The 24,093-nt window shown below is 53.5% G+C and overlaps 1 protein-coding gene across 1 annotated transcript in view; it reads right to left on the bottom strand.

Annotated features, from left to right (window-relative positions):
* KCNC1 (potassium voltage-gated channel subfamily C member 1) overlaps positions 1 to 24,093 on the bottom strand; it is a 47,741-nt gene that overhangs the window by 3,171 nt on the left and 20,477 nt on the right. The window contains exons 2-3 of the mRNA XM_003919882.3: positions 7,211 to 8,144; positions 191 to 379 (exon numbers count right to left, since the gene is read on the bottom strand). Of these exons, the coding sequence (XP_003919931.1) occupies positions 191 to 379; positions 7,211 to 8,144 (1,123 nt within the window). The remainder of the gene's footprint in view (positions 1 to 190; positions 380 to 7,210; positions 8,145 to 24,093) is intronic.

The raw sequence follows: 24,093 nt of genomic DNA, 5'->3' as shown, positions 1-24,093 counted from the left end.
AGCCTGACATCTCGCTTGGGAGAAACAGCCTCAGCCTTCCAGGGGCCTACCCTGGGATACTCCCTCCATCCTTGCCCCCCTCGGTGTGCCTGCCTGCCCCTCAGCACCCTCGCCCGCCGCCCTGCCCACCCAGCTGCAGGAGCGCGAGGCGGCCCGGACGATGCACAGTGCTCCAGCTTCCTCTACATACCCTTTCTCATTCCTCCACCAGGTGGGCACGCGTACTCCCCGGTTGATAAGAGGAAGCAGGGTCCGTATCTCTCGCGGGTGCCCGAGCGCGTAAAGGGCAGGCCCTCATCGGGAGTGAGGGCCTGGTCTATGTGGGGGCAGTCTTCGTTCGCCAGCGCGGCCTTCGCCACCTCCCCATTCAGTTTGGAATCTTCAAACATATAAGCAGAAGCTATTGAGACACTGAAAACTGTTTAGTGAGGGGCAGGGGGGGACAGGCCAGAAGCGGGGTATTGGTAGAGGGCAGCTTGTCCCTGAGGATGGAAAAGCAGGTGGGCCGTGGAGGGAGGAGGGCACAAGGCAGGGGGGTTGGGGTGTTCAGCTCATCCAGGCAGCCTTCAGGCTGCCCACTGTGCTGGGAGTGGGGACTCCTGGGTTTGCTCAAAGTTTGCAAAAAGATGAATTGGTGATGGACCCAGCAGGTGTGGTGCTGGGGGCTGGCCCAGGGCCCCAGGCGGGGCCGATGAAACAGGATGGTGTGGATGCAGTCATGGGGGAGGGCCAGACACAGGGCTCAGGGAGAAGACAGACAGACACGCAGAAACACTCCAGTCCAGAGAGGGACCTTTTTGGACCCCTCTGCTGCTGACCAGAGGCCAGCTGCCTCCCGTCCACAGCCAGCCAGTTGCTCGGGCTTCCCTAGCCCCGTCCAGACCACCCCATCTATTCTACCCCAGCTCCTATGTGGATCTCATCTGATCACCTGGTTCACACCGCCCCTCCCCCCATCTAATGACTTAGCCTGTGCCCCCCACCCCATTCAGACCCACGCTGGTCACTGTCTCTGCCCTGTTTCCCATACAGACCAGTCCTGGTCACACAGTCTTCTCTGCCCATGCAGACCCAGTTAGACCACTCCATCTGCTCTGGCCCCCACACGGACGGACCCAGGCTGACCATTCTGTCTGCTCTGGTCCCCACACATATTAAGCCAGTGTCTTCCACTCCATGCTGCCCCCAGCAGGCCTGGTCAGCTTGCACAGGCACAACAGGGATGTATGCATGAGGCCATGACAGCAGGACATGGATGTGGGAGGGGCTCCCATTCCTCTGTCCCTTCTGGTCAGTGTCCCTGGCAAAGCAAGGCAGATGAATATGTAGAAGACAACAGCGGCTGATGGACTTGGGTGGGGGGAATTTGAGTCCTGGCCTCTGTGGTAGCCTGAGAAGAAGCCTGGGAGGATGGGGGCACATCTGATGGGGGACAAAGTGTGGCCAGAGCAAGGAGCTCCATCTCTCCGAGATCTGGGAGCAGAGCTGTGCAAGCCGCTGGAGCTGACAGAGGTAGCTCTGACTGGCCTTTGCCCCCATCCCATCACTCTTGGGGATGGAACCTGCCCCAAACTCTCTGCCCTCAAAGCAGAATCTTCCTGGCCAGGGTGGAGCCAACTCCAAGACTTCATCTAAGATGAGAGCCTCAAGCGCAAGCCCTTTTGTGGAAGAGGGACGCCGACTTGGGCATGACTACACTAGGGGAGGCTCTCTGAAAGAGCAGAGTGGGGAAAGGCTGGAGACAATGTCCACCCGATTGAACACTCTCCCATGATCCTGTTCACATCATGTAACTACACGCAGAAGTGATCCTTCCCCATGTGCACACGCTGGGCGTACACGTGGGTGGGATCACCGCTCGTGTACACATCATGTCACTACAAAGAGGCAGTCAGTCAAAAGAGAAATGGACCAATCAGGTTTATTCGTAAAGCAAATCCAAAAAAATCCCATCATAATTTTGGAACTTAAAAAAAAAGTCTTTCGTACAAGATGGCAAAGCATTTCACGTACAGTGCGTTTCTTGACAAATCCCAGGGGCTTCACTTCCCAATTTACTCTGAACCAAAAAGGCCAGTTGCCAAGGTAACTCTGACACCATGTGACTGGGGCCGGGGTGTCTCTGGGGTCTGGGGGCGTGTCTGCAGGCACACACATGAGCTCACAGACATGCTGGTCCTGCCTCCCACTCTGGCTGGCCCCGTCTTCCATCCAAGGGTCTCTGGGCTGAGGGAGGAAGTGTTGGGAGAGGGAAGGGAAACAGTATGGAGAGGACGCAGATGACGATGTGGGGGTTGAGGCCCATAGCACCCTGCATGAATTTTCCTCAAGGGGAGAACAGTGGCTCCTCCCAGGCAGCGTCTCCTTCTGGGAGGGGAGTGAGGACTTGCTGTGTCTCTGTTGGCCATCCTCTGCCAGGGGAGGTGTCCACAGCCTGCAGTTCTTGCCTGGGTTGGGGTGGGTCGGGGGGTGCCCCTCTCTGCCTCCATGGAGATGGTGCCACCTGAGACACTTCTCTGGCTCTGAATGTGGGGCCCCTGCCCACTGGCTCTGCCCACAAGCCCCCGGCCCCAGGGGCTCCCAGCTCCCACAACCTCTAGAGAGCCCAAAGTTCTGGATGGTTTTGGGCAGGGGACAAGGAGCATCCATCAGGGATTTCTGGAGGGATGACAGCCCGGCACCTTTTCCTCTTGGAGGATTCCTGGGACACCCCTGGGGCAAGCTTCTCTCCACCCTAACCTTTGAGGAGGGGATAAGAGTTGGGTGGGGATGTTTAAGTCTTGCTCTGTGAATGGGCCCAGCCCCACTGGGCTGTTAGTCTATCTGCGGTCTAAGATGCTCTCAGAAACTGGGGGCATTCTCCCCCCACAACTCCAGAGAGATGGCTGGAAGAGAGAGAAACCAATGAGGGGGCAACTGTATAAATCTGGGGAACCCGTGAAGAGGACCAAAGGTGCCAGCCCTGCCAAAGCTCTCCACCCTCCTGCCCCTGCCCCGACCTTCGGATGAGATAGTGACTAGGCGCCTCCGTTCCCACCTGCTTTCCAGAGGCTGGGGGTCCTGCCTCCCCCATCTCAGGGCCCCCAGGCCCGCATTAGACCCACAGGCCTGCAGAGATGAAATGGCAGCATGAACAGCGTCTTAGAGATGGTTTCCAGGCTTGAAATGGGCTGAGATGAGCGTCCACGAGAGGGTCATTTTTTTTTAAACTTTGGAGCAAGGAGAACCCGAGGTTGGGCCCTCAGCCAGCAGAGCTGGCTTTTTCTGCCCTGGTCTCTAGGCACCACCAAAGTACTTACTGTTCACACCAGCTGCGGGCACCAGAGGGGCGCACGCGGGGCTGGGGTGGGGTGGGGGTTGCTGGGCATTTCCTTGGGTTTAGCCCCGAGGGATCTGCCCAGCTGGGGATTCAGGAAAAAAGTCCCGGGCTAAATGGGTACAGTCTGTGAGACACGAGCAGGGAACAATCACGAGAACCAGCACAAGTCATGCAACAAAACGAGGAGAGAGAGAAATATGATTAGTGGAGAGAGAGAGAGAGAGAGAGAGAGAGAGAAAATGTGAACAACACGGAAAAGAACACCCATGCCTGGCCCCCGGCGTCACTTCGTTTCTCTGCTACTTCCCACATAGCCCACCTGAGGACAACAAGGACCCCACTCAGGACCCACGCTGCTGACCCTGCGGCTGGGTCCCTGCAGACACTCAACCCCATTCGCTGCCCAGTCAGCTCTGCCCTGCACTTTCCCCGCCCATGGATAGCACCACGCACTGGGCAGCTGCTGCAGCCCAGCAGGGGAAGGAGAGGGGCTGGGAATAGGGGACCTTTTGCCAAAGATAAGCCAAAGGCTGTGGGGTAGCTACCAGGAGCCCAGACAGAGATTTCTCTGGGACCTCACTGCTGCTCTAGGTGCCATGGGTAGGAAGGGAGCCTGGCCACTACCCCTCCCTCCTGGCCACCCGCTGCTCACTGACATGGGACCCTGCAGCCCTGGACACAGCACCACAAAGTACTGACCCCCATCACAGGAGCAGAGATGGACAAGACACACGCGATTGGACATGCGGGACAGAGGAGGCACTGTGGGCTGTCCAGAGCAGGACGTCTGGGCATCCCATTGCAGATGCAGGAGGATGCCCCTTTCTGGGAGAGGAGCAGACTTTCCTGGGATCCTCAGCCCCAGGCAATACCTGGCTGTGCTAGGGCACCCTCCTGTCATCCCCCAGAGGTCCTACAACCAGTGAGAACTGGACCCTTGATACCCTCCCAGGACAAGCCCTCAGACACTGAGGCCATGCCAGCCACAGCACAGAGAAGGAGACCAGATGGTCCCTGGGACAGACACAGACAGGCTTCAGGTGAGACTAAGAGGTGGAGGTGAGGGGCAGGCACTGCTGGCACCACTGGGGGCTGGCCTGGGGGGTTGGGGGATGCCCTCGGAGCCCAGCATGCCACACGCAGCCCCTAACTCTGGTTTTAAAAGTGGAATTGGAGAACCTCAGGTTTCAGTGATGCCACTAGATTGCCTTGGGGGTACAGCGAGGCTGGAAACGCCTCAGGGGGCTGCATCTCGTCTCTCACAATTCCTGTGGGGCCACCATATTTACCCGCCTTGCCCCGGACTCTCCCTCACTCTCTCACAAACTCACCCAACCCTGTGTCCATCTAGGAGCATGGCTGCAAGCAGGAAAAAAGGCAAATGAGAAGAACTCCAGGGTGCAGAGGTGGGGACGACGCCCTTAAAGACCACAGCCCTTCTTGGTGGTGGGTAGCCGGGGTCTCACATGCCAGCTTTTGGATGGGGCGTATTCTGCTGAGGGACGAGGCTGGAGCCTCAGGGTCAGGATATCAGGACAGCACCAACACCACTGGGAAGTGAGTGCTTGGGAGCACAGCTGGGATGTGGGGGAGGCAGGAGGGATCCAGGCATCCAATCTCCAGAGGCAAGCTTGGGAGGGCCCCCAATACTTCCTCAGCCACAGAGACTGTTCAAGCCAGAGCTGTCTGGGCCCCTGAAACCTGGGACCAGGGCAAGGTGGCTCCCAAAAGCAGGGCTGGGGAGAGGCTGTAAAGCCCAGGGGCAATCCCACAGGAGTGCATGGGTTTTACAGGTTCTGTGTCCCTGGGATTAGCTGGTGCGCATGTCTGAACACGCACATCTGCACTCCCAGGGTCTGGGGTCGGGGGAACTTGGCATCCCACACATCCATCACATGATTTGTGAAGGCATTTAGCTACCATGCCCAATAAAAGTGACACAGCTTGCTGGGGTTGCAGTTTGCAAAGAAATGACAGGGTAATACCGTCATCTTCCAAGAGCACAGAGGAGTCTGGGCCCGCCTGGAGAGCACTGGGGATTCCCGACCGGTGGGCCCCTGGTACCCATGCTTGGGGCAACAATCCTGAACGATCCAGTATTGGGGAAGACGCAAAGAAGGGACAAGTAGTGCCATGGTGGTGCCACAGTGGTGCCATGCTGATGCCACTTGGGCTGAGCTCTTCCTTCTGGGCCCACATGGAAGCTGGGGCCAGATCATGCCTTCCCCCTAGAGGCCCAGAGCCCTGTTGGTAGCTCCCGAAATCAAGTAACTAGCTAATCCAAAGCAGAGAGCTCGGGCCCCCTGTTTCAGCCTCGGAGACCCCTGCCCGCCCCTGGTCATGTTCCTCTCAGGTACCTACAGAAATCCCAGGAACGGGAGGGTATGGAGCAGGGTGAAAGGGCTGGTGAAAGCCCCCTTGGGCAAAGAAATGTGCCTTGGGGGTAGCGCTCGGGCCAGCATAGCTGTGGGGTAAAGCCGGGAGAGGGTCGGGATGGGGTGCTGGGTCAGAGAGCGCAATAGCAGGGAAGAAGACCATCCACTGAGGGAGGCCACGCAAACCAGGGGGCAACTTCCCCACCTGGGGCTGAGCTAGCCTGCAGCCCCCTGCCAGACCTGGGCGTGGGGAGGTCCTGCACAGACTAAACGCCACCTCACTCTCACGTCAACCCTCCGCTCGCCCGGGCACTCCATCTTAGTGCTGTCATTCTTCTCCGGGTCATCTGTTCCTTTGAAATCCCTGTGTCCACAGAATAAGTCGATGGTATTCCATGGGTAGAGGTAGACTATGGGCTTTATATCTTCGGACCAGAGCCCCATGATCAACTTTATGTGCTATGTGCAGGTTCTCATAAAACTGAGATAGTCCCATAACGAACCACTAGCCATGGAATATTAGAATATATCCCACGGTGACTAGTATTGTTTCATGCCCCCCTCCCCCCTCCCGGCCCCCAGTGAATTCACGGGAAAGTGTTATACACTGGTTGGATGTCTATATTGCTGTTGCAGTCCCTACCGCCGGAAATGGGAAGAACCCTTGGTGGGAGGCTGTTGCTGGTCTATGGTGCTTTCATCTAAGCTGCCCAGGGTGGTGGCCCCCTCTAGTCCTTTGCTCAGCAGCCGCTTCCATCAGGTCACCGGAAACTCCCACTCGACCATCAACCCAAACAGACAACGTGAAAGCTAGAGTCACTCCGACAGGTTCCTAAAGATAAAGGCTAAACTCTAGAGTGGTGGTAAGATGAGTTGGTTCGGCATGCTATGGGGTAAGTAAGCTTGTCACGGAGGGCTACAGACGTCTCCTGGGAAGGACCTCGAGCTGGAATTCTACTCAGCTATGGAGACAGGCTCTGCTGGGGGTGAGAACCCTTGCTCCTGCCTTTGCAAGGGACCCTCCTGCCCAGATCCCACGCACCGTCTCTCTGCCGTCTGCACAGCCTGAAGGGAGCCGTGGTAAGGACCAGATCAAAGGCTGTCTGGCATTTCCAAATCACACCCACCCGGGCCCTGTCCCAACACAGGGTCAGTAGCCTGAGTCAGAGACTCACGCCAGACTCCCGCCCCCCGCCGAGCAGAGCCCCGCCCCGGCTCCTGCTAAGTTAGTCCTCGGCAACCTGGCGGACCGCGTCGTCTCTTCAGAACATCATGAGACCAACCGCGTCAACCTCCTTACCCAGGGGCACCAGTGAGGTTCCTCTAGCAGGCTCTCTTGCCTTCTGAATGTGGCCGCCCAGCATCTCCCTGGGCCCCCAGGCTCCACACCTCGAGACTGAGTGCGGGGTCCGGGGTCACCCGCGGAACTAAGGAAGCAGTCTGACTGGATCTGGAATCATCACTACAGGGGCGGAGGTGAAAGGTCAGATCGACATGCCTCTAAGAGGTTTCCTACCTGCTCTGTTAATTTCTAAAATTTCTTCCTGGGCCAGCGGACATGTGTCACTCTGAGTACTGTGGTGTGGAGAGTTTACGACAGATTTACAATAATTGGGAGATCCCAGCTGCGGTGGCCGCGGAATATGCTTCTTTTTTTTCTTTGGTAGTTTCTGCTTAGCCATGGCTAAGGAGTAATACATCCCGAAATTGTTCACGATGACGGGCACGGGCATGGCGATGGTGAGCACGCCCGCCAGCGCGCACAGGGCCCCCACCAGCATGCCGGACCACGTCTGCGGGTACATGTCTCCGTAGCCCAGGGTCGTCATGGTGACCACGGCCCACCAGAAGCCGATGGGGATGTTCTTAAAGTGCGTGTGCTCACTGGCGCTGGGGTCGTTGGGCTGTGCCCCTATCCTCTCGGCATAGTAGATCATGGTGGCGAATATCAGTACGCCCAGGGCCAGGAAGATGATGAGCAGCAGGAACTCGTTGGTGCTGGCGCGGAGCGTGTGGCCCAGGACCCGGAGGCCCACAAAGTGGCGGGTCAGCTTAAAGATGCGCAGGATGCGCACGAAGCGGACGACGCGCAGGAAGCCCAGCACGTCCTTGGCGGCCTTGGAGGACAGGCCGCTCAGCCCCACCTCCAGGTAGAAGGGCAGGATGGCCACAAAGTCAATGATGTTGAGCGAGTTCTTGATGAACTCTACCTTGTTTGGGCAGAAGACGACACGCATGAGGAACTCGAAGGTGAACCAGACCACGCAGACGCCCTCGATGTAGGTGAGGAAGGCCTCCGTCTCCGCCTCCCGGTAGTAGCGCACTTGCGTGCCATTGCGAACGTTCTCTATCTCTGTCTTGTTCACGATGGGGTTGAAGCGCTCATGGGTCTCCAGGCAGAAGGTGGTGATGGAGACCAGGATGAAGAAGAGGGAAGCGAAGGCCACATACTGTGGGGAGAAAGACACAGTGTCAGGGGGAGGCCCACCCAGAGTGGGGAGTGGAGAAGGTTGGGTTGCCTGTCTAGTGCCAGGGCCAGGCAGGGCGGGGGCGGGGTTGAAATGCCTGCACCAGACCCCCTGCAGCAGGACATGCCACATTTCCCTCCACGAGGGGCGTGCACGTCTGCCGGGGCAGGCTCTAGAACCCTCCTCCTCCAACTTCCATGCTCTTCCTCCCCTTATCCCAGGTAAATGTGGAAGCCCCAGCCACTAGCAGAGCTACAGAGGGAAGGAGCCTGGATCCCTGAAAAGACATCTGCTGAATACCCACATTGAACTGTTACTTGAGTGGGAAACAAACTACCATTGTGTTTAGCCACGGATTTGGAGTGGATTTGTGAAGGCATTTAGCTGCCCTGCCCAATAAAAGTGACACCGCCTGCTGGGGCTGCAGTTTGCAAAGAAATGAGAGGGGGAAGCTATAGTGGAATGAAGACCCTCAGAGGCCAGATCTCCACTCGTTCTCCCTACTCCAGTCTCTTTGCTCTTTTTCATGGGTCTGTGCCTCCCTCATGTGGTCTCTTTCAGGTTCCATCCTGCCTAGAGCTGAAGAAAATGTACGTCTTCCCCATGGTCTTAGCTGTCTTCTAGAACTTGCACCGCAAAAGATCATTTTGCCAAAAGATCTCTGACAAAAGATCATTCAGCCTCTATTCAACTCACTACTATGAGTTCCCTGTCCTTGGAGGTACTCAAATAGAGGCTGAATGATCTTTTGTCAGAAAGACTGTTTGAGGGTTCAGGCACCAGGAGAATTGGACCAGGGTTCCCAAAGGCACCATGACCCACAGGCTCTGCTTGACTCCTTTCCAGCCCTAGGGTAGTGGTGCAAGTAGGAGGGAGGAAGAAGCTGCTGGAGACCTGGGGCCTCCCAAATATGTGTGGGCACCTGCTCTCTCAGACAGCACCAGTAAGAAGGAAATGGCCAGGATCGCCCTGCCTGTCCAGAACCACCTGCTCTGGCCTGGGCTCCCTGCAGAAAGGTTCGGGAAACCCTTTGGTTCGGTTTGGAGGCCCCATCTAATGATCCCCTGGCCTTCTCAAGCCTGCAGCAGGCATGAGTACCAAGCAGACGGAATCGAGCAGCTTTCTGAGTTTCAAATCTTCCTGCTCAGACTGGATTCTGGGACAAGGTCTCTTCTTACAGTCTCCTGCCAGGCCCACTGGGACTCTAATATACTGTGGCCTCCCTTGGCCCTGCTCTGGGCGGATGGGTCCCTGCCAGTCTGTCCTCTACCAGGGGCCCAGATAGTCACTCCTGCCTGCATGTCCTCACTGCACCCCACCTCTCTGGGTCCCCATTCTCCCTGCCTAGCCATGGCCAAAGCAGCGCCATCTCCAGGAGGCAGCTCTGGGTTACAGACTGTAAGGGGTGACACCTTTGTTCTCTGACCTGCCCTCATAGGTCACTTGGAGGAGGCCGGAGGTGGCACCCTATGTCAGTGCAGGAGGCAGCCATGCTGCCCCTAGAGGCTGCCTTGGTGGCAGTGATGCCCTTCATCCACCCAGGCGGTCCCTGCAAGTCCAGAACAGTCTTGTTTGGATTAACTGTGGTCACAGGGACTGACATGCAACCTGGCAGGATCTGAAAACCAAATATCATGTGGACCTTCTAAATCACATTCTGTGTTGGGGGAAGTTTGGGGCAAAGGGAAGCGACAAAGCTGGCACCTCAGAATGATGGAGTGAGAGCAGCCTTTGCATATGATCTGCTCCGAGACACCACATGCTACGGATGGGGACCTGAGGCCCAGATGCAGGAAGAGATCTGTCCAAGCTATCCCGATGGGACACTGCTAGTCCTGCTGGTTCTAGAGCATCGTGCGATTTTCAGAAAACTGCCTCCTAAGCCACTATCAAGTGTGGCCCATACGCATCCTTCCTTCCACCCACCTGTCCCTCCTTTCTGTTTTTAAATTTTTATTTATTTATTTATTTTTATTTTGTAGAGATGGGGTCTCTTTATGTTATCCAGGCTGGTTTTGAACTCCTTGCCTCAGCCGAGTCTCCTGTCTTGACCTCCCAAAGTGCTGGGATTACAGGTGAGAGCCACCCCACCTGGCCTATCAGTGCATCATCCTCCCTTCCTCTCTGCTCTCCTTCCCTGCCATCCATGCATCCTTTCTTAAATCCATTCATACACCCATCCAGCTGCTCACCGTCCCTCCCTTCTTTTCTCTCTCCCTCCCTCCTTTCTTTCCATCCATACATCCATTCACTCTTCTTCCCTTCCCTTCTCTTTTCTTGTTTCTTTCTCTCATTCCCTCTTTCCTCTGTCCCTCCTGCCCTCCCTCCCATCCATCCCTGCAACCCAGCCATCCATTCCTCACCAGGCACCAGGTTCTGCCTGGCACAGAGTTGAATAAGGCCCCACTCCAGCCTCAGGGAGCTCCCTGCCTAACTCAGGTGAAGGGACATTCAGAGACACATACAACATAGTGGACTGAAAAGCTGAACCCTCAGGCCTGTGAACTAGAGGGAGCTGGAAAAAGGTCAAAGTCATTTGTGTGCATTTCAGAGAGGCAGAATAGAGGATTAAAGATCCAGAAAGGCTTTCAGATCCAGAAAGGTCGGACTCTGGGGCGTCACAGAGGTAGACCAGGAAAGCAACATCGAAGCAACAGGAAGAGGCCACCATCTTGGCCCAAGTTTATTGAGCTCCAGAGTTCTCTCTATCACCAGAGTCGCCAAGGCCTGGAGTTAAAACACACACCCTGGTCTGCTGGGTATCCGGCCTCAGATTCCACCTGGAAGGCCTCATCCTGGAGCTTGGTGTTCACAGCCCAGACTCCCTAAGGGCAGGGCAGGCCCCCCAGCTGCACCCCCTGCCCTGCTCTTTGTATGAGAGAAGAGGAACAAACACACCGTGGGTGACCACGGGGTGCCAAGAGGCAGGGCCCACTGAATACCTGGCTCTCAATCCTGGCTGGAGGCTGGAGGCGCCTCCCCTCCTCACTGCCCCATCAGCCAGGACATCCCCTTCCCTAACCCGCCGACATCCATCCTCCACTGTACTCGCTGTTCATAGGGGACTCTCCGGGCAGGATCTCTGCCATCAAAGCAGGTTTTAGCTTCAGTCTTGGCTACCGGAGAGAGCTGTCAACTGGAATCCCAGCTCTGCCATGCAGCCTGCAGAGAAAACCCAAATCCCCCAGCCTGGCACACGAGGCTCTCCACGCCCTGGCCTCATTTCATTCCTCAGGGTCCTCTCCCTGCATGCACCCAACATTCTTGCCACGTGCCCCCCTCTGCCATTTCTGACCACAGACTGTCTCCCCACCTCCGTGGTTTTGCATCTGCTGATCCTTCTACTGGAGAGTGTTCCTGCCAATCTCTGTCTGGAAAAATCCCATTCATCCTTCAGGGCCCTGCTAAGTGGCCCTTCCCCTGAGGTGAGGCTCCATTCACAGCCATGGCCTACAGGAGGCAGCAACTGAAGGGTCTCCCCAGGGAGTCTCTAAATGCGCCCCAGGGAGGCAGCAAGCCCATCTCCAACTCCAGCTCTTTAGTGCCTAGGAAGGCTCCTGGGAACAGCCCAGACAGGGCGCTGATGTCCCGGGAGCCCTGTGACTCCCAGGCGCCCCACAGCCCTCAGAGTACTCATCTCAAGTGCTCCTCTCAGTTCAGATCCAGATCAGAAGACTGAGGCCTTATAAGACGGGGGTAAAAAGTCTTTGTTTCTCAGGAATCAATTAACAGCTGGTCTAGATTCTTTCCTCTCTGGGGCCCTGTGCCCAGGGAGCGGAGGATGGGGAGCAGGCAGCAGAAGCCAGGTCCAGGCACAAAGTCTCCTTCCCCAGGGAGAGCCAGGAGAGGTGGAGGCCAGGCTGCCTGCCCTGCTCAGGCTCCCGGGGCACCTGCCTTCCTGGCCTCTGCTACTGTGAGGTCTGCTCTTCCTCTGTTACAGGCAGAGCCCCAGCAACATCAAATTCCAAGGGACCCTTAGAGGGCTATGGAGGAAGATGCCCCAGCCTGCTCAGAACCCAGTTTTCTCCTAAGCCTCGACCAGGAGGTCAGCCACAGGCACAGCCAGAGCAAGAGCTGCGAGGTCCCAGCTTCCTTGTGTCCGTTCTCCAGGGCTGGCTGCGCATAGGAAGAAGGGAGGAAAAAGCTCTCAAAGCTTGAGGATTTACTATGCACCTTCAGTTCTCACATCAGCTTGGTGAGATGAGGTCATATCCCCATTGCATCAAGGAGGAAATGTAGGTACAGAGAGGTATGGGGACTAAGCCAAGGTTTTAAAGCTCCCGATGAGGCTGATACTCGGACCCAAGTGTTGTGTTTTGTTTTGTTTTGTTTTGTTTTGTTTTGAGATGGAATCTTGCTCTGTCACACAGGCTGGAGTGCAGTGGTATGATCTTGGTTCACTGCAACCTCTACCTCCCAGGTTCCCACCTCAGACTCCCAAGTAGCTGGGATTATAAGCGTGCGCCACCACACCCAGCTAATTTTTTTTTCCTTTTTGAGACAGAGTCTCATTCTGCTGCCCAGGCTGGAGTGCAATGGCACAATCTCGGCTCACTGCAACCTCCACTTCCAGGGATCAAGTGATTCTCTGCCTCAGCCTCTGAGTAGCTGGGACTACAGGCGCCTGCCACCACATCTGGCTACTTTTTGTTTTGTTTTGTTTTGTTTTGGTATTTTTTAGTAGAGATGGAGTTTCACCATGTTGGCCTGGCTGGTCTTGAACTCCTGACCTCAGGTGATCCACCCAACTTGGCCTCCAAAGTGTATTGAACTCTAGAACCTAAGCTCTTTCCACTGCCAGAATCTGGGTTTAAAAACCCAGCCCCACCCACTGAAGAGCTGGCCCCTGATTGTATCTAGATGGCTCTGCCCAGGAGCTTAGCGGGCACAGCCCAGAGTCCCTAAGAGCAGGCCATGCCTGTCCCCAGTGATGGAGAGCAGGGGTACCTGGATCCAAAGGCTGGAGCCAACCATACCTGAATGCTTCTGAGGCCTCATTGCCCAGAACCTGCTAGCCACTGGGGTCAGAGCAGCCCCTTGGGTGGGGACCCTGCCCCTATCTAGCAAGGTATAAAGTCAACAACAGAGGGACCCTCTGCCTGGCAAGCCTCAGAGAAGCCTCTGTGGCAACCCTGGGCTGTCACCCCTGGGGCTGTAGGGTCACAGGCAAGAGCAGGGGGTTGCTTCCCACATGAGCTATCTGCCTCCCAATCCAAGCCACCCAGAGACCTGGAAGCGTCACCCACAGACCATAAACACACACAGTGACCCAGAGCACAGGTCTTACCCCTTATCTAAGCACAGAAACCATGCGCATGGCTCACAAACTACGATAGTGTCCCCACCACACAGTAAACAAGGAGCCCATGCAGCGCTTGCTGAGACACGTCACCGCACACCACCAGAAACACTCGCACTGCAAGGTGCACACACACACCACTTGTGCATACACATTCGGCACACAGAGATGATGTGGCAGCAGTAACAGCACAGCATCCGCACTGTGAGCACATGCAGGCCTGGCTGTGCCTGGCAGCTCCCTGCAGACCTCTCTCTCCAGACCCCAGGTGCAACTGACTCAGTGTCTGTCTTCAGCCCGCCTCGCCTCTGCCTCCTCTCCCTTCCCTGTTCAGGCTGCCATCTCCTGGATTTCCTGACCCTAGGCTGTGCCCATCACCTGTGGGCTTCATGATTGTGTGTCACCTGCCAGACTTTGTCTCCCTTCTGCACCCCATCCCTGCAGCAGCTGAGTCCCACCACACCCAGGATCCAGGCCTGCTGGGAGACTAGTCCCTCCTGAGCTGCTGGTCTGACTGGGGGCAAAGACGGAGCTCTGCTGGGCAGCCTTCAGGCAACTGTCACCCAGCCTGGCCATGGCAGTTGCCACCCTGTAGAATTTCAAGACAACACAGGAGAGATCGTCTGACAATACGACATAAACCCAAGCTGGTAGTTTCTGGCCTTTTTTTACCCTCAAAACCAAATCACAAACCGTGAGAGACCCACCAATTGTGTTCTAGAAAGTGGTCACCATGGCAACGGAGCAAGGCATCCCATTTCTATGGTAACCAGGGTGGTGAAGCTGTTGGCTGTAAAGTCAGACAAACCTACTAACGATCTGTTGACTTAAGAGAATGTTTTATAAATCACCAAGTTATTTTTATCATAACCCCTACCCCTGAAACCATAAATCAGAAAGGCAATTTACTATCTATTAAAATGACCAATATGTGCTATGACTTTCGTTTATGAATTATTTATGCCACAGTCATCTGTAGAAAATTGTGCTTGCCTTTCGGATGGGAGCTGTTCGGGGGTTTGCCTTAGGGAGCTGTGTTTGTGCAGTCTGGCGTTTCAGGAACAAGGCGATGGTTGTAACGTGGTGCAGGGACCAACATTCCCGTGCGGCTGCTCACTTGCTGTGTGACCTTGGCGAGTTTCTTCCCCTCTCTGGGCCTCAGTTTCATCATGGGTACAGTGAGGGTTCGATTGGCTCCTTCTGAGGATTCTGAGGCAGGGCAGGGCTGCAGGCAGTGGGGGCATGTGATAGCTAATCAGGGGAGCCCTGGCTGACGTCCAGGCCCCAGGCCCCCAGAGGCTTCAGGTCAGTTTTTCTGCCTAATTAAATCTGCCCAGCGGGGGTGTGCAGCCTTTGAGTTAATCCATGCGGAGTCAGTGATGCAGAGCAGGCGGGATGGCCAATTGTCCTAAATAAATTGTCAGTTGAGTTGGGTTTGGAAACTGAATTAGCCTTCTCTGGACTTCCGCAGGCTGGGAATGCCCACAGTGTGCCCAGCCTGCTGGGAGCTGGGAGGGAGGGCAGGGAAGAAATGGGATGGACATGGGTCCAATCCCTTTTTTGTTCTGTCAGTAAATGCCTGCACCATGAGGCCCGGGAGCCCCGGTCGCTGAGCTGCTGTGTCTGGGCGCCAGACGCTGCACTGGCACAGGGGCAGTGGGCGGGAGGAGCTCCCCAGGGTGCTCCGTGGCGGGTGTGAGCAGAGTGTGTGTGAGCGTGTGCCAGGAACACGGCTGTGTGGGAGCCTGCTTGGGGAAGTCTGCGCTGGGGGGAGTGCTGTGGGGGCAGGCAGAGTCAGTGGGGATAGGTGTGTCCTATCTACATGACCCGACTCTAGGCCTGTGCACAAGTTTGTGTAAATGGTTGCTATGTGTGCTGTATGTGATTCATGTGTGTGTGTATGTGGACATATATGGGGTGTTTGTGTGTGTGTATGGAGGCAGGTATGGAGTGGTGTGTGTGTAGCTTTGTGTGGTTTGGGTGTGTATTTGTGTGTGTTCATGTGTGGTGCTATGGTATGGTATGTGTAGAGATATGTGGGGTAGTGTGTGTGTGTGTGTGTAGGGGGGCTATGTGCGATGTGTGATATGTATGCTTGTGTATATGGGGCTATGTGTGGTTTGCAGTGTGTGGGTGTGTATCTATGGAGACACGTGGGGTGGTGTGGGGGGCTACACAAGTGCGGGTGTGTACATGTGCATGTGTGGGGTGGTGTGTGGGGGCTGTAGTAGGTGTGGGTATGTGCATCTGTGGGGTGGTGTGGGGCATGTGCATGGGTGTGGGTGTGTGCATGTGTGGGGTGGTGTGGGGCTGTAGTAGGTGTGGGTGTGTGCATGTGTGGGGTGCTGTGGGGGCTGTGCGTGGGTGTGGGTGTGTGTATGTGTGGGGTGGTGTGGGGGCTGTGCATGGGTGTGGGTGTGTGCATGTGTGCAGTGGAGTGGTGGGTTCTGTGCGTGAGTATGGGTGTGTACATGTGTGGGGTGGTGTGGGGGCTGTGCGTGGGTGTGTACATGTGTGGGTGGTGTGTGGGGGCTGTGCATAGGTGTGTGTGTGTGTGCATGTGTGGGGTGGTGTGTGGGGGCTGTGCATGGGTGTGGTTGTGTGCATGTGTGGGGTGGGGTGGGGGCTGTGCGTGGGTGTGGGTGTGTGCATGTGTGGGGTGGGGTGGTGGGTTCTGTGTGTGGGTGTGGGTGTGTGCATGTGTGGGGTGGGGTGGTGGGTTCTGTGCGTGGGTGTGGGTGTGTACATGTGTGGGGTGGCGTAGGGGCTGTGTGGGGGCTTGGGTGTGTGCATGTGTGTGTCTCATCCATCTCCCAGGGAACCAATGTCTGGCTGAGTCCTCTGGGCACACGTTCTCTGAGCTGAGAATCAACCCCGGGCCCTGACCATTTTCCATGCCACAGATAGTCGCTCCTTCATTAGCTCAGGGGTGTGCCCTTTTCCTTGGGACTGTCCCAGACCCGGAGGAAGGTGACAGTCAAGGTAAGGGGCTAAGCCAGCCCAGCTCAGGAGCCCCCTGCATCTCCAAACTGACACTCTCCATCTAAGGACCCAGAGAGATGGAGAGAGACAACTGACCACCTCACTGAATTCATTCTCTGGACCCTAGACCTGGTCATATCCAGGAAGAGCTTCTGCAACAGCTGGGCTGGCCCATCCCGAGGTGGCAGGGGTTCCCACGGTACTTTCATCCCAAGACGCATATTTATTTTTGGAAGTTGAAACATATGAAATGCACACATCTTGAAATGGTATTTCTTCCTGTATCCGCACGTCTTACATCGGTGGCACCTTGGGCTTGTGGAAACCTGATCATTAGAAGCCTAGAGCGCTGATGGAAGAGGTCTTTGGAGGAGGTTGCAAAAGCTGCCTGGAAGGTGGGAATGGAGAGATAGAGGAACAGTGCAGGGAGGAAGTGGCCCAGGGGTGCAGAGCTCTCAGCAGGACCAGAGAGGGGAACCACGTTCTCCGGAAGCATCAGCATCTGGGCTCTAGCGTGGCGATTTCCTCATCAAGTCTTGGCTCAGGCAGTAGTATCCCTCCAGCCCCCCAGGACTCTCTGATCCTTCAGGCCCACCTGCCTTCAAGATCCAGGCAGAGCATCGGGAGTCCCATCAGAGGAGCAGTGGCTGGAGCAGAAATGGTAGGATCGTGACGTCACACCCGCCTGCATTTTAGGCCTGACTCAACCGAGTGACCATGGTCAAGTCACCGTCCCTTTCTGAGCCTTCATTGTCTGCCTCCCAGTGGTTGTAACAGGGAAACGAAATAATACACAGAGAGCAAGAAGGAGGTGTTCAAACACACTGCCGAATCCCCACAAGAGCCTCTCACCTCGAAGCCCCGATGGGCCCTCCCTCCCTGGTCCTCTCCAAGAGTTTAGGATCAGAGTGTCTCTGATATAGAAAAGCCTAGAATCTTCTAGTTACGGAATGGGAACTGCTGAGCTGGGAGGTGCTTAGGAGTTTGAGGAGCAAAACACCACCATTGTCCTTCAGAGACCCATCCCTTCCCATGCATGCTCAGCCCATGGAGTGTGAATGAGGCTGAGCCTGACCCAGCAGCATGTGACGAGTGTTCCGTGATGTCCAGCCCCTGTCCTGCAGTAAAAGGGGGAGAGGGTGTTCCCTGAGGAGACAGCCTCAGAGGGATCTTGTGGGATGGGGCCGGAGGAGCTGTCTCTGGATTTAGCAGGAAGGAGGCCCTGGTGGGGGCTAAACCCATGCCCCTGGGAAGCGGGGAAGAGAGCTGGAGGTAAGAACCCTTTCCTGGTGATGGCTGGTGGGCAACAAAGGAGGCAAGAATGGGCAGAACTGGTGTGATGGGCAGGATGGCAGGGGAGGGATGGTGCTGGGGAGAGTGACTGAGGAGAGATCCAAGTGCAGAGCTCAGAGACTTGGGCTCAGTAGTTACGGGTGGGAACAGAAATTCACCTTTAAATTGTGCCCCAGGTGGCTCTAATGCCACCAGGCAACCCTAGGATTTGGATCCATAGGGCTGGATGAGACCCACATGCTAGGCAGGTCCAGTGCATAGTGGACCACAGTAGGTGCTGGGAAGCAGGCAGCTTGGTGGACGGAAGAGAGGCCTGGACTTGGCTTTAGAGACCTGAGTTTGAATCCCAGCCAAGCCTCGAACCATATGACTGTGCGCTAGTAATCTCTTGGAGATGCAGTCCATCATTCTTAAAATGGGGGCTGTAATAACACACTCCAGGAAGTAAGACAGCATTGAGGGGTGTAGAGAAAAAGGCCAGGTGCCTAGGGCTTCCCCCGATCCAGGGCAAAACCCCAAGACTGCTGGCTTTCTCGCACACTGGCATTCCGGGAGTTGGCCGAGGTGGCTCTGCACAAAAATCCAAACACAGAATTTTTGTTTTTCACCACTGACCAAGAGGTGAGGGAGGTGGGAAGGGGAACAGAGCGGCAGTTAAAGGAAGAAATGTGTTCAGTTTTAGGCCTTCACTCTAGTTTTTTCTGCTCCTGCTACCACTTGCTTGTTAAGTGACCAGGAGCCAAGGACAGCCCAGTGGGAACCACGCACCACACAGCTGGCTTCCTGCGGACGGGCCAGGCATGTCCCAGCCGCAGCCCTGTGGCCTCCAGTCAGTGCGAGACACGTCCTCGAGGTGAAGGGGACTTCCCGTACACTCACAGGGTTTTCCACGTGACCCCCTGCCTGCTTCAGGGCTTGGGAGGGAAAAGCACCCAAGGTCCCACGATGAGTGGGGCTCAAGCCAAAGCTGTGACTTTCCCGCCTGACTCTAGTTACAAGACGAGGGATGACAACAGCTTCCTGACTCTTGGGCAGGCCCTGCTTCTGGGACTTTTCATCCACTGTCTCATTTAAACCTCGTGCTAGCCCAGTGGTGTTATCACGCCACTCTCTAGATGAGGAGCTGTGATTCAGGGGGAAGGAATCTTGCCTGAGGTCTTGGAGTTGGCAGCACTGGATCCGTCTCACGGTCCTCAACAGCACCAGACTGAGCTGCCTTCCATAAGTCCCCAAGCGGCGGGCAGCGTGGGCATACGCCCCACCTCGCGAGGCAGCATGGAGGGGCCCTTGTAGCCAGATCTGGCCACTCCGACCTTTCTTGGCCACCAGCAAGTACAGAGGGCCCCAGGGGAGGCCTTAGGGGAGTGTGGAGTGTTGTCCCACACTGCCACCTGTAGTCCCACAGTCCAGGGAGGCTGAGTATTGGCCCCCAGAAGGACCAATAAGGAGCCCACGTCACACCTGCTCCTGTGGACCTAGAGTCCCTCCTGGAGAGTGGACGGTAAACACGGACACTAATGGGGGTCTCCTCTCACTCTCTCCCATTCGCATCTCACACTTGGAGCAATACCAGGATCCCACGTGGGAAATTCCTCTCATGTTTCAGGGCTTAGAACAAGCAGGTGTCTCCTAGTACGCCTGTCTACATTTCTGTTAGTAAATGATGAGTCATAAAACCCTCACGTTTTCTCTTTTGCTCTGACTGCCAGGGAGCTCGGCTAAATTTAGTGTTCAATTCTAGGCGAATCCTTTACCTGGGTTTGGGGTATAGCTATTTCTTTTCTTCATTATACTACATATATTTTTTCTTCTTTATTTTTAAGAGTTCTGTTGTAGGTGTGTCTTAGGTGCCTCAAACATTTTTTTGAGAAAGCCACAGATTGGAAAAAGAAATACATGAATAAGATTCCCAGATTAGGCAGTGAGTAGGAAGGCACTCCATATAGGATATGAAGACATGTCTCGTTCGACTGCGTTTTGCCTTATTGCATTTTGCAGATACTGCATTTTTTTTTCGAATTCAAGTTTATGGCAACCCGTGCTATTTTTCCAACAGCATATGCTCACTTTGTGTCTCTGTGTCATATTTTGGTTATTCTAGCAATATTTCAAATTGTCATTATTATTATATCTGTTATGGTGACCTGTGATCATTGATCTTTGATGCTACTATTATAGTTGTTTTGTGGCACCACAAATCACACCCATATAAGATGGCAAACTTAATTGATAAATATTTCCTGTGTTCTGACTGGCCATTCTCCCATCTCTCTCTCTCTCTCTCTCTCTCTCTCTCTCTCTCTCTCTCCCACCCCCCCCCCCCAGGGTTCTCTATTCCTTGAGACACAACAATATTGAAATTAGGCAAATTAATAATCCTACAATGGTCTCTAAGTGGTCTAGCGAAAGAAAGAGTTTCATGTCTCTCATTTCAAATCAAAAGCTGGAAATGATTATGCTTAGTGATGAAGTGATGTCAAAAGATGAGATAGGCCAAAAGCTAGGCTTCTTGTGCCAAACAGTCAGCCAAGTTTGAATAATGCAAAGGAAAAGTTCTAAAAAGAAATTAAAAGTGCTACTCCGGTGGACAGATGAATGATAAGAAAGCAAAACAGCCTTACTACTGATAGAAAGTTTGGGTGGTCTGGATAGAAGATGAAACTAGCCACAACATTCCCTTAAGCCAGAGCCTAATCCAGAGGTTCAATTCTACGAAGGCTAAGAGAGATTAGAAAGTTGAAGAAGAAAAGTCTGAAGCTAGCTGAAGTTGGTTCATGAGGTTTAAGGAAAGCAGCTGTCTCTATAACATAAAAGTGCAGGCGAAGCAGCAAATGCTGAGAAGCTGCAGCAGGTTATCCAGGAGATCTAGTGAAAATCAATGATGAAGGTGGCTACACTAAGCAAAAGATTTTCAATGCAGATGAAACAGCCTTCTATTGGAACAAGATGCCATTGAGGATTTTCATAGCTAGAGAGAAGTCAATACCTGGCTTCAAAGCTTCAAAGAACAGGCTGCCTCTCTGGTTAAGGGCTAATGCAGCTAGTGACTTTAACTTGAAGCCAATACTCACTTACCATTCTGAAAATCCCAGAGCCCTTAAGAATCAGACTAAAGCTACTCTGTCTGTGCTGTAGATATGGAACAACAAAGCCTGGATTACAGCAAATCTGTTTATAGCCTGGTTTACTGAATATTTTAAGCCCACTGTTGAGATCTACTGCTCAGAAAAAGTGATTCCTTTCAAAATATTACTGCTCATTGACAATGCACCTGTTCACCCAAGAGCTCTGATAGAGACGTACAAAGAGATGAATGTTGTTTTCCTGCCAGCTAACACAGCATCCATTCTGAAGCCCATGGACCAAGGAGTCATTTTGACTTTCAAGCCATATTCTTTAAGAAATACATTTCATAAGGCCATAGCTTCCATAGATAGTGATTATTCCTCTGATCAATCTGTGCAAAGTCAATTGAAACCTTCTGGAAAGAATTCACCATTCTAGATGTCACTAAGAACATTTGTGATTCATGGGAAGAGGTCAAAATAGCAACATTAACAGGAGTTTAAAAGAAGTTTATTCCAATTCTCATGAATGACTTTAAGGGGTTCAAGACTTCAGTGGAGGAAGTAACTGCAGATGTGATGAAAATAGCAAGAGAGCTAGAATTAGAAGTGGAGTCTGAAGATGGGACTGAATTGCTGCAATCTCATGATCAAACGTGAACAGATGAGGAGTTGCAGTTGCTTCTTATGGATGAGCAAAGAAAGTGGTTTCTTGAGATGAAATCTATTCCTGGTGAAGATGCTATAAACATTGTTGAAATGACAACAAAGGACTTAGAATATTCCATAAACTCAACTGATAAAGCAGCAGCAGCGTTTGAGAGGATTGACTCCAGTTTTTAAAGAAGTTCTACTGTGGATGAAACACTGTCATAAAGCATCACCTGCCACAGAGAAACTTTTTGTGAAAGACAATTGATGCAGCAAACTCCTTTGTTGTCTTACTTCACACAATTGTTATGGCCACCCCAGCCTTCAGCAATCACCACGCTGATCAGTCAGCAGCCATCAACACTGAGGCAAGACCCTCTACCAGCAAAAAGATTATGACTCACTGAAGGCTCATATGATTGTTAGCATTTTTAAGCAATAAAGTATTTTAAAATTAAGATACGTACTTTTTAGACATAATGCTATTGTACAATTAATAATGTACAGTATAGTATAAATATAACTTTTATATACTCTGAGAAACCAAAAAATATATGACTCGCTTTATTGCAATATGCACTTGATTGCTGCAGTCTGGAACCAAGCCCACAAGATCACCAAGTTATGCCTGTATAGGCCCCTGAAAGGGGCGGTTCAATGATCTCATCCGCAATGACCCTGAGACAGATGTGTCTCTGTTGGTCACCACCAGTGATGGGAAGCTCACGAGGCCATTAATTCTGTCTTTCAACTGGTCTGAGAGATATGCATTTATTTCGCATGTAAAGTCAATCTCCTATCTCTTTTTTCTGGCAATCACAGGTGTGCCCTCAGGGGTCACCAGAACACACCTGCTCCTCTTCCTCCCTGTGATGGCCCTGTCTACACCTGCAGATGAGCCTCGGGACATGCCCCTGAGACATCCCTTCTGCAGGGCAGGCTTTGTCGGGTTTCCTTCAAACTCCCATCCTTGCACCATCTCCCCGGACCTGCTTCAGAGTCTGCTTTTGTTCAGCACTCACTATATGTGGCTAAATGGATGGCACATTTCGCCCTTTTTTATTTGTTTGTTTGAGATGAAGTCTTGCCCTGTTGCTAGGCTGGAGTGCAGTGGTGCGATCTTGGCTGACTGCCATCTCCGCCTCCCAGGTTCAGGTGATTCTCCTCCCTCAGCCTCCTGAATAGCTGGGATTACAGGTGCATGCCACCACACCCAGCTAATTTTTGTATTTTTAGTAGAGACGAGGTTTCACCATGTTGGCCTCCATCTCCTGACTTCGTAATCTACCTGCCTTGGCCTCCCAAAGTGCTGGAATTACAGGCGTGAGCCACCGAACCCAGCCCATTTTACCATTTTTAATCCTCATAACCACCTTGACCATAGGAGTATTTGCCTTTGTTGAGCTTCTCTGTCTTCTGCTATGCAGTAATAATAGCACACTCACCAGAGGTCAAGCACTTTGCAAACATTATCTCATTTATCTTTAAAAACTTCTCTGAGGGAGGCATCATTCCCTCCATTTTGCAGATTAGAAAACTGAGGTTCAGAGTGGTTAAGATGTGCAAAAATCCCGCATATAGTTCAAAAGTGTCAGGTGGGCTTTGAAACCAGGTCTCTCTGCCTCCAAAACCACAGTGTTCTGTTACTTATAAACCTTTCTCACGTCACCCCTGAATAGTCCTGGGAAAAAGATGTTTGTCTTCCCATTATGATGACGATAGGCACAGCCTTCTTCAGTTTACAGCACATCTTCAGGTTTTGGATCCTACCTATACAACACACACACGCACACACACACACACACACACCCCACCACCACCACCAACTGGGCCATCAACAGGACAGTTCTTGATGGCCTCCATTTGGCAGATGAGAAAATGGAAGCTCCAACCTCCATGGAGGAGCTAGGAATGGAGTCCACTAGGAATGCACTAAGAAATTTCCCTCCTGTGCCCACTTGTGCATTTGGATTGAGTCAGATATGTGCATACGTGTGTGTGTGTGTGTGTGTGTGTGTGTGTGTGTGTGTGTGTGTGTAGGGAGGGGAATAAAAACGGCTCAGGGAGGGTAATGGACACAACCCACATGGCACCACAGTTGACTGCCCACCTGTGTCCCTCCAACAAATATTTACACCTTATCCCAGGCCTGTACTGGGTACTGGGTCCAGGGTGAGCAAAACCAGCCACAGTTCCTGGGGGAGGTGTAGGAGAGGGGGACAGTGACATTTGCCAATGAACCACACAAGCAAATATATACCCTGCGTGAGATGACGGGGCATCAAGGGGAATTTTAGGCATTTGGTGGGCCTTTAACAACAAGTCTTGAGGTTAGAGTGGCTTCCAGGAGGAAGTGACAACTCTGCAGAGGTTGAAAGGATGGGTAAGAATCAACTAGGGAAATGCAAGGTACAAGGAAACACATTCTAGGCAGAGGGAAAGGGAGCTGCTCAGGCCTCATGTTCCTGACTCACAGCATTTGATGCCGCTGATCCCTCCCTCCTTCTTCTTGCACTTCCAGGCACCGCACGGCCTCTGGATTTTCTTTCTCCCTCACTGGCTGCTCCTTCTTGGTATCCTTTGCCAACTCCTCTCCCCAGCCTCTAACTATCGGGGCACCCTGGAGCTCAGTCCTTGCTCC

This window comes from Saimiri boliviensis, chromosome 6 (assembly GCF_048565385.1).
Source record: "Saimiri boliviensis isolate mSaiBol1 chromosome 6, mSaiBol1.pri, whole genome shotgun sequence".
Classification (NCBI taxonomy): domain Eukaryota; kingdom Metazoa; phylum Chordata; class Mammalia; order Primates; family Cebidae; genus Saimiri; species Saimiri boliviensis.
This window is presented reverse-complemented; position numbering and strand designations above follow the sequence as displayed.